Source organism: Sinocyclocheilus grahami, unplaced genomic scaffold (assembly GCF_001515645.1).
Source record: "Sinocyclocheilus grahami isolate Dianchi unplaced genomic scaffold, SAMN03320097.WGS_v1.1 scaffold135.1, whole genome shotgun sequence".
Lineage (NCBI taxonomy): Eukaryota > Metazoa > Chordata > Actinopteri > Cypriniformes > Cyprinidae > Sinocyclocheilus > Sinocyclocheilus grahami.
The window spans coordinates 598,419-609,229 of record NW_015505314.1 but is presented as its reverse complement, the minus strand read 5'-3'; the positions used below and the strand labels follow the sequence as shown (position 1 = coordinate 609,229).

The following is a 10,811-nucleotide window of genomic DNA, read 5'->3' as shown; positions in this document are numbered from 1 at the left end:
TCTGTCTGTCTGTCTGTCTGTCTGTCTGTCCATTCGTCTATACATCTGTCTGTCTGTCTGTCTCTCTGTCTGTCTGTCCATTCGTCTATACATCTGTCTGTCTCTCTGTCTGTCTATCTATCTATTTATCAATCTATCAGTCTGTCTGTCTGTCCATCAGTCTGTCTGCATGCCTTCTAAATATTTCCTTAGAGAACATTTCATTTTGATTATATTTCCATTACAGCGCATTTATTATTAGTAAGACATAATTTTTTATTATTTTATTTATTGTTATTTTAAAGCTACAAAACATATTATGTAAAGTTTTCTTTTGTCTTTCTATGGAAAGGGAGAAAAACACATCTTCAGTAGTAATTGTACAACTGTGGGTTTTATGTTGTGGAAGATGACAGCTGGGAAGATCCGAAGCTGCATCTGGTGTGAAATTACTGTAATTTACTATAAATCTGTGTCTAGTGGCTTTTTAGAGGAGACACTTAACAAGAACATTATGCATAAAGCTTATCATTTGTATTTGTGTTGTGTGTGTATTTTCAGGTTAAACAGACATCACTTTATCCTTACAGGCGTTAGTTAATAGGACCATGCCAGAACCACTTCCAAGGCTGGTTTGCACTTTGCCAAACCTTGGCCTAATGTGCTATAAGAAAGTATGGAACTGATCTCAGATAAAGTACTAGGGACAAAATCCATTTGCTCATTATACTTTGATCTGTTGAATCAATTTCAGACTTTAGACCTTAAAAGAAATCTAAAAGCAATATCTCAAATTTGACCTTGCATAGTATTGGCACAAAGCTGTAATTACAAATGCCACATCTTTACAAAAAACATTACCTCTTTTCAAAGGAATGCCTTTTAATGGAGCCTAATTGGCTTTGTACTTTCAAATGGCATGGTTTTCAGCTGCGCCTTTTAAAACAGATTGTATTAACTCTGACAGCAAGTGTTATTTTTCTTCCAGATCAGAGGATGGTCTCATTACTGTCTGATCTCATTCTTACATCACTCTTTTAACAAAAATGAGGACTAACTAGGCTTATGTTTCACTCAATGACCACAGCCTTAGATGATTTGTATCGTTTATTAAAATCAACACTTATGCTTTCATCTATAGTACATAAGATTAATGTCTCATGTCAATTTTTGTTTTTTGGGTGGTGGATTGTTGGGAGGGCAAGATAATTTGCTCTGGCCAACCATGAGAAATGATACTGCAGGGTTTGCAGAAGTTTTCAAAGTGCATATAGCAAGAGACCAACATCATATATACAAGATACTGTTAATGTTAATGAAATATCACAGAGTGCATATGCAAGCTCAGTTATAAAAAAATATATATATTAAAAAAGTACTACAAAAAAAGTTCATATAAATATTCATGACACAATATTTGCTTTTTGTGATACTTTTTTTGACTGCATCTAATCACTCTATAGTATTTGGGTGCAAATTAATAATCTAATATTATGATAAATGTTAATAAAATATAACATAGCAAGATAAATATGGAAATATATCAATTTATTTAAAATATTTATCTTAGTGTTTATTAATTGTATTTTGCTGGTGAATTACACTATTGTTGTGTATGCATTTACAAAATAGTTAGGTTTCTATGTTAACGTTGTTGATGCAGTGCATTGTAATTTTAATACATTTACATGCTTGATTTATTTATTTATCTGTAAGACAAACAATTTTAGTAGAGTTATCTCTCACCACTTGGTGTCCCGTGTAAAATCTTGGTCCTGAACCAAAATCATTTGAGTTAGAGTATCATTAGCATATCGTTAGTCGGGATACACTACACGACATCTGCCCAGACTTTTGCCCCAGTTTTCAATCTGGATGATGCCAACACTAGTTGCCGAAAGTCAGAGCCAGTCTGCAGATATTGGGCAATTGAATTTGACAGATTTCTCATAAAATTGTGCAGTCAGTGATGGGCATATTGGAATAATTTGTCGAGTCGACTCTCCCATGCACTTTACATGATAATCATTGTCTATTTGGAGTTCATAGATGCTGCCTATGTAGAGTGTTGCAGATCAGTTACTTCAGTTAAAGGGTTAGTTCACCTAAAAATTAAAATTAGGCTGCGTTTTACTCACCCCCGAGACATCCTAGGTGTATATGACTTTCTTCTTTCAGACGAATTCAGTCGGAGTTATATAAGCTGTTTAAGTGAAGTGAAGTGACATGTGGCCAAGTATGGTGACCCATACTCGGAATTTGTGCTCTGCATTTAACCCATCCAAAGTGCGCACACACAGCAGTGAACACACACACCATGAACACACACCCGGAGCAGTGGGCAGCCATTTATGCTGCGGCGCCCAGGGAGCAGTTGGGGATTCGGTGCCTTGCTCAAGGGCACCTCAGTCGTGGTATTGAAGGTGGAAGAGAGCGCTGTACATTCACTCCCCCCCCCTACAATCCCTGCCGGTACGAGACTCAAACCCGCAACCTTTGGGTTACGAGTCTGACTCTCTAACCATTAGGCCACGACTTCCCAAATGCCACTCAGTGGGTGTTGTATTGCTTCAGTCCAAAAGAACTTAAATAAAAATAGACCATCCATAAAAAAGTGTCTCACACGGCTCCGGGGGGGTGAACAAAGGCCGTCTGTAGTGAATCGATGCGTTTTTGTAAGAAAAATATCCATATTCAAAACGTAATAATCACTTGAATCTAGCTTGCACTCACTGTTGTAAACAGAAGCAGTTCCGGGGGAATGACGTATGAGGTCGGCTTTGCACATACGCCGCTCAGAAGTGACGAACGCGGAAGCGCAGGGAAGAGATCAAAACAACAGTCAAGAATTAGAAGTACAAAACGAGTATTTGTGAAGAATGTTGGAGGATTTCGATATAAGCCAAGAGGAGACTGGTTTTCCTTTGCTAAAGTAAGAAAACTTTGCTTCCTTTGATCCTGTAAACAAACGTTGGTTTTCACGAGACTCACCGGCGCATGCGTAATGCTGACCTCCATACGTCATGCTCCCGGAACTGCTTCTGTGTACAACTGTTGGCGCAAGCTACATTAAAGTGGTTATTACGTTTTGAATATGGATATTTTTCTTACAAAAACGCATCGATTCGCTACAGGAGGCCTTTGTTCACTCCCCGGAGCTGTCTGAGACACTTTTTTTATGGATAGGCGAATTTTATTTAAAGGGGTCCTATTATGCTCTTTTACAAAGTCTTGATTTTGTTTTGGGGGTGTACTAGAACATGCTCTCATGCTTGGTGGTTTGAAAAACGCATTATTTTTCACATAATTTACATTATTACAATATCTTTCTCCCCAGCCTGGCACAAACAGCTCGATTAGTCCCGGCTTTGATGAAGGTCCACCTTCCGAAAAACAAAATGTGTTGTGATTGGTTAGCTGTCCCAGTGCGTTGTGATTGGCGAACAGCTTAGACGGTGTTTCAGTACTGCCACGCTCCTTGCTCCGTCTTTCAACAAAAGCTTTTTGGCGAATCCGGCACTGTACTCCCTCATGTTGTGGAAGCTGTCCTCAGTAAAATGCGCAGCACACAATAGCAAATTGGGGTTATAATGCTCAGGAACAGAGTTAAAAAATAAATTGCAACCACTGTTTCCTGACCCTCATCCGCTTTCGGAAGCCCAAACAAAGACGTTTGGCACGGAGGTGAAAAAAAACAGCGTTTCAGGCGGTCGCGCACTCTGACGCACTAACTCTGCAACAGCTCTTCTTCTTCTTCATCGTCTCGTCTGATGCACTCACTCAACCAAGTGTTCTAACCACAACCTTTAAGGTCTTTTGGACTGAAGCAATGCAACACCCGCTGAGTGGCATTAAACAGCTTGAAAGATCAAAGACAATTTTTTATATAACTCCGACTGGATTCGTCTGAAAGAAGAAAGTCATATACACCTAGGATGCCTCGGGGGTGAGTAAAACGCAGCCTAATTTTCATTTTTGGGTGAACTAACCCTTTAAAAAGCTACTTGTGTAGGCAGTAGACAGCTAGGCAGCTAGCTAAATTGCTTATATACTGGATAAGCATGACCTATCAAGTCGTCACTCAAGAAATACACTTAAATGAGTCTCTGTTTCTGGTTTTCTTATTGCAGTCACATAAACCGAAGGACTCAGTTTGAGAATCCAGTTCTAGAGGCCAAGAGAAGATTGCAACAGCAGCAGCAGATGCAGAGTCAGGGCTTGTCCTCTCTCCCCCTACCTACAGTCTACAGAGGTAAAGTATTATTGTTATCAAGATTGACATCCAAATATTGATATCCAAAAATGAACAGTTGAATTTTGAAGTGTGGCACTAATGCAAATCTGGTTAAACCATCATGGTGTTCCCAACCACCCTATAGCTTAGGCATACCAATGACATCTTAATAACACTTTATCTGCTCTCCATGCAATGACATGTTTAACATCAAATCTGCTGAAAATTTGATTGGGGTTTGATATTCATGACCATTATTATATTTCTCATGTGAGCTCAGTGTCTGTCTCTATAGTAACACAACTAAGCTCAGACGTTGTCTTTGGAAGTGCACCGTGTGTGAACTTATTTTTCAGAATATTACTTTCTTACAGAATATTACTTTCTTACCTTTGGAATTATTCATTTTACTTCACCCAAAATGAAAACTCTGTCAATATTTACTTGCGCTCATGTTTTTCCAAACCTAAATTACTTTCTTGGAAAACAAAATGAGAAATGTTGAAGAACTTGCCTTTTTTTCCATGCACTTACAATGAATGTTAACTGAAAGTAAAGCATCAAACCATATAACCACTGACTCACTGAGTCAGAACTGAAGTTGATAACCAAATCAGTCTAATTTGTTAGCAAATCATTCTGACTGCTTCTTTTAACCTGGTCATCTTATTTATTGGCAATATTCAACTCAAATGAAACATTTAGTTATAGACTGGACTTAACTGATTCTCTCAAGAACTTTCATGGCTGTGCCAAATAAGTCTTCTTGTTTGTAAAAGAAACGCAAGTCATATGGACTACTCTTATACTTTTACAGTACTGTTGCATCTTTTTTGAATTTTGAAAGCATTATTATCTCCATTCACTGTAAATGTATGGGAAAAAACAGCCAGTACATTACTCAAAATTTCTCCTTTTTTGTTCCATGAAAGAAAGTCAGTCATTCAGGTTTGGATGGACATAAGGGGGAGTAAATAATGACAGAATTTTCTTTTTTTGCATAAACTAATCCTCTAAATCTACCTGTACAGTCTATTCGAGCTAAGCCTGAATGCTTCCTGTTTTCTTGAGACTCAGTTATCCATTGAGCATGTGTCTCCTTTCATAATATGACCTTGGACTGATTATGGTTAGAAGCATTTCTTGCAATATTTCCTGTTTAAGTTAATCCATTCAGCATGGTCATGCTGTTACCCACATAAAGGTAAGAGGCAGAGCATGTTCAGCCAGAATGGTGTAAACAAGAAGAACATTCTCTACCTTTTTTCAGTCACATCTTTCAGAGAGAGCATGCTGTACTGAAAACCTCCAACGTACCTACACTATGTGGCCAAAGTATTACATGCGGGCATCTGAACACCACATAGGTGACTGATACACATTTAATGTCATAGCCATTAACAAGTATTTGATCCTCCCTTACAGCTCTCACTCTTTTGGGAAGGCTTTCCACTAGATGTTGAATCAAGTCTGTAGGGATTTGCTCCCATTTAGACACAATAGCATCAGTAAGTGTCTGTGGCCCAATTCATCCCAAAGGTGTTCAATAGAAGATCAGGTTTGGTCTTTGTGCAGGCCAGTCAAATTCTGCCATAAGAGAATCATGTATATATGGACCTAAATAGTCATGCTGGAGCAGAAAATGACCCTTCACAAAATTGGAACTACTATACTGTTACTGTATTTTGTAGAATTAAGATTTGTTTTCATTAGACCCCTAGTCAAAGTTGTTAATTTAAAGGGGGTATCCACATAGTGTTGGCCATGTAGTTTCTAATCTTGTGTCCACAAAAGAGAGTTTCAGTAGCTTGAGATTTAAGCATAACTGGACCATATAGGACTGAGAAAGCATTTGCTTAATCTGGATGTTCAGTCTCTCAGATGCTCAGATGTTAAATTTAGACCAATTCAGAGTGTACTACTTTAATCTACAGAAAAGCTTTGTCCTTCATTAGTAGATCAAACCTTGTGACAACCGCAATTTGCCAAGTAAGATTTGCCAAGTTCCTAGCTCAATGTCCTTTGTTTGCCCTGGAACCGGTCCTAACCCTATTCCTAAACCCAACCCTAACCAGAACTACCCCTATAACCAAAGGGAAAATGACAGGATGGTAATGTTTTTGAAGCTTCACCCCTATCCTTAACCCTAAAATCAGATTTTTAGGAACATTGTTCCAGGACCAACAAGAATGTTTGACTTGGCAAAATCACCATAAATTTCCTATTGAAATCTAACTATTTTATGTCCATATTAGGCCAACTTTGTATCCTTTAATGCTATTCATCGATTTCCTGTGTGAATTGAGGCTCCAACCACAGCCTTAGGCCTAGCCCTAAACCTAATTTTAAAATCAGATTGTTGGGAATGTTGTTCCAGGTTCAACAAGGATGTTCGAGTTGGCAAAATCACCCAAGAACTCTTGTAGAAATGTAACTCTTCTATGTCCATAGTAGGCCTACATTGTATCCTTCAATGTCATTTCTTGATTTCCTGTGTGAGTTGAGGGTTTTTTCTTTTCTGTAACAGTGGAGGAGAGCCCCTCCTCTGCCACCTTACCCAGGGCCAGACTGGCATACGTGGGTCCCGCTCCTGAGCGCTCTCATAGTCTCACTGACCTGTCCGAGGCCCCCCTGTACCGGGCCGGTGTGTTTGGACTGCATGGTACGTCCCTAGACCGGTGGCCCCTTGTGCAAGAGAGGAACTACAGCAGGAGTGTATTTGCCTGGCCTGTTTTTGCATAGTCCTCTAAGGAACAATCTCTCAGTTTCTAAACCAGTGAAGACTTTTCGTTGGCTGTTTTTTATTTTTTTTTTTTGATTTGTTTTTTACTTTTTGCCTGCGCTTCCAGGATACTCATGAGTCCACCTACCCTGCTGAACAGACCAGTGTAACTGGTCACAATCATATGTTTGGGATGCTGGTTTATAAAATATGCCTATGGATTCCACAAGGTTACTTATCTAGTAGGGGATGGTCGCCAAGTAACTAACAACATCCAACTAGTTGATTAGTGAGGGTCGACTTGTTGGATTTTTTTTCTTTAGCATTCAGTTTTAGCTTTAATATTTAACACTGCCTTTTAACAAAGTTAAGATTGCAATTCTATTAGAATTAAGTTTACTATAATGTTCTATTCATAATTTGGGGTTTATGTCATATATTTTGAAAGCACTACTGTATACACAGATCTATGCTTACTGACTGTTAGTACCCCAAAACCATCTCTGCTAACACTTCTCTCCAACCACATGGCTCTAGTTTAGCATGTAACACCTCTTTTCAAGATCCAATCAGCTCCAGGTAGACAAAATCCAGTTCTGCTCTCATTTTGTTTACAAAGTAAGAGGTAAAATGGTTTGTGAATGCCATTTTATGTTGACTGTAAGACCATCTAAACAACCTGCGAAGTGCCAACTTTGCGCGTCCCCATTATGTATATTAACAACATGGAAGCTTTGGTCAACCAGTTGTACCAGATGTTTTGCTGGTGCTTGTCCACCAGCTAGACCAGAACCAAACAAACATGGATCAGCATGGAAATGCATGCTGGTCTTTTAGCAGGGTATCTGGACCAGCTATTGTCCCTAACAAACGCATGGCAGAAACTGCTAAAGGACTAGACCTAGATGGTGGTTAAAAAAAAAAAACTTAAGAACCTCTCAACTAGGAAAGTGAGATGGAGTGACTATGGCTGGCATCTTGTAACTCCATACTGTGTACTGAAGTAGACATCTCTTCAGTTTCGAAGAATCAGCTCTTCAATACAAAGGTCCTTGTGTGTGGTTTCAGCAAAACGGCTTCTCCAGAATGGTTTTTGAGACTGCTTTCTCCACTCTGAGAGAGCAGAAGAACCGCTCTGCCTGTGCTGGTTCTTCTCCTGGCTTTTTTTTGCTTAAGTCTTGGATGGCTTGAGAGACGGCCCTGGATGAGGCTAAACACTGTTGAGTGTAACATTGGAGTACGTTTAAAGAGCCAAAAGTGAGGTTTGAGCAAAAAACAAGCCATCATGTCCCACTCTGCTCTTGTATGTTTGGCTGTAAGCAGAGCGCTTGGCCATCTACCCACAATTCCCCAGTGTGATGTGATCTGCTGCTTTTGATGGGTTTGGAGTGGCTTTTACAAAATAACCATTAGTTTCTGGATATCTTCTGGTTGATTACAAACTCATGTTTCTATCTGCATTTCTTCACCCTGGCAGAGAAGCCTCTGTTCACGCGGGACCCCACGCAGCTGAAGGGCAGCTTTCTGTCTACAGCCCTACAGAAAAGCAACATGGGATTTGGCTTCACTATCATCGGTGGTGACGAACCAGATGAGTTCTTACAGGTCAAAAGTGTCATACCAGACGGGCCTGCTGCACAGGATGGGAAAATGGCTACAGGTAAACACACACACACACACTTGCAGCAGGTCAATGTTTGATCAGCTCTAATGTGCTATTCACACTCAAACAGAGCTTCCAACTGGTCAGTCTTTCTCAATCTCTGTTTGTGCCCACACTACTGCAGAGGTTGCGGTGTGAATCTGTCATTTTATTGGTTGATAGTGCGTTAGGGACATCCAGGGGTTAAGAGCTTTTACGGACAATGTATTTATTGGCTTTGTGTGTCATCCACAGCAGGGCACGTGTCCATTAATCACAGAGGTGCTTTCTGAACCCTGTAACTCTACAGTCCAGCCTAGTGGGAGTGTGACTGCGGCAGCATTATTCACACACACATGCATCTGCAATGAAATATCTCGTACATTCAGAGGGACCCACAGTGCAGAGTTCAGAATATAGTCAATGCGTCTCCCATGATGCCGTTTTATTGTATTATTGTTGTTGGTAGTTGTAGAAATGATCCTTTCTGCTCCTTTCCTCTCCTTTCTGCTCTCTTCCACCCTTCATGCTCCCTCTAGACTCCTTGTCCTACTTGTGCCGTTTTGCAGTCACACACACTCAGACAGTGCCTTGGAGGAGCTTCAGGTCTACGCCAGTGTGAAATATAAAATTTTGCTGGATTAGGGAGCTCGGAGAGGAAATCAAACACAGACACAAACGTCCTTCGCATATGGACATACATACAGTACACAACCATCACTATTGTTGGGGAATGTTACTTTTGAAGACCTTATGTAATCAGAATATGAGTTTGGTTGATTTTAGTCCATGTGTGTTAGCTTTGAGGCTAATCTGTATGCTAATTTCCTCTGAAATGTTGCTTTTAACCGTTAAAAACTGACTGAAATATTAATTATTCATCGTGCGCCACAGATTTAAGTCCAATCAGATTGACTCTAGAATGAGATTTTTTTTATTTTGGCGTTATCTAATGCTCACTTAAATTTAATCCTTAAAAATAACTATTTTAATACTCTACATTATAATCTAGGCATAAATTGACTTTGATCATTTTAATATGATTGATTTTGTTTTAGTGTTATTTTTGGGGGGAAAATAGTTTAACATGAAGATAATTATTGGTAATTTTTATTGATTTTGCATGTATACCATATACAAGATTTACATTTTCAAATAATAAATGTTACTATTCTGTTCATTAGGGATGTTTGCTAAGACAAGTCTCACTATTAATACAGTTTTATTCATATTTTGTGAGTATGTAACATGTTAAAAATTTTTTACTCCAACACTAACCACTAGGGGTGTAACGGGACACAAACATGACGGTTCAGTACGTACTTCGGTTTGGATGTCACGGTTTAGTACGGTTTCGGTACAGCAGGGCGAAAATTAAACAAAAATTGCTTTTTTTTAATTAAACAGTGGTTTATTGAACAAATTTCTCTTTAAATAAATTTAATTATAATAAAAATTTCCTTCGGGATAAAAATCTACCTTAGTGATGCGCTAAACTATAGGGAGCCCTTTTACATTACTGTAAGGTTACAATTAACAGAGCACAAGCTTAAATTTAATTTGTAAATATAATCATCAACAACTTAAATGTATGCAAAACATGTAAATTGCACAATGCAGTTTTTAAATTAACTTCTGAATTATTAAAATTGTATTTGTTGTTGAAATGTATTCATTTACACAGTGCCTCTCATAACTCATTTCATAACAGATTTATTTAAACATACATTAAATAATTAAGACATCACTAACAGGTAAAGTAAAATATAATGCGTCACGGAATGCCAGGAGAAAACAAGTTAAGATCCAAGTGCAGTTTATTAAAGTAACAAAAACGAGGCAAAAGGTAATCCAAAAGACAGGGAACAGATAACACGGTCTAAACTTAAACATCAGATAACAAATACAATACTGCAGCAACGACAGACAGAGTGAGCATGGTGTATTTATATATAGGTGGGATGATGAGTAAATGACCAACAGGTGATCATGATCTGAAATGACTAACAGGTGATCATGACCGGAACAGAAATGACAGGCAAGGGACTATGGGAAATGGAGTTCAAAACATAACAGAAACGGGAGAGCGTCCTCAAGTGGCCAGTCCAGGGCACCACAACCAGACACTGTGACATTCCCCCCCCCCCTCTACGGAGCGGATACCAGACGCTCCACCAGAAAACATAAAAGTTCAGGAGGGAGGTGAAACTGAGGCGGACCAGGGGGAGGGATGG

General features: G+C 39.1%; 1 protein-coding gene across 1 annotated transcript in view; it reads left to right on the top strand.

The window, feature by feature from the left end:
- The window catches only part of LOC107590979 (membrane-associated guanylate kinase, WW and PDZ domain-containing protein 2-like), a 189,141-nt gene that overhangs the window by 129,134 nt on the left and 49,196 nt on the right, over positions 1-10,811 (top strand). Inside the window, exons 8-9 of the mRNA XM_016279950.1 lie at positions 4,110-4,231; positions 8,413-8,595. Coding sequence (XP_016135436.1) covers positions 4,110-4,231; positions 8,413-8,595 — 305 coding nt within the window. The remainder of the gene's footprint in view (positions 1-4,109; positions 4,232-8,412; positions 8,596-10,811) is intronic.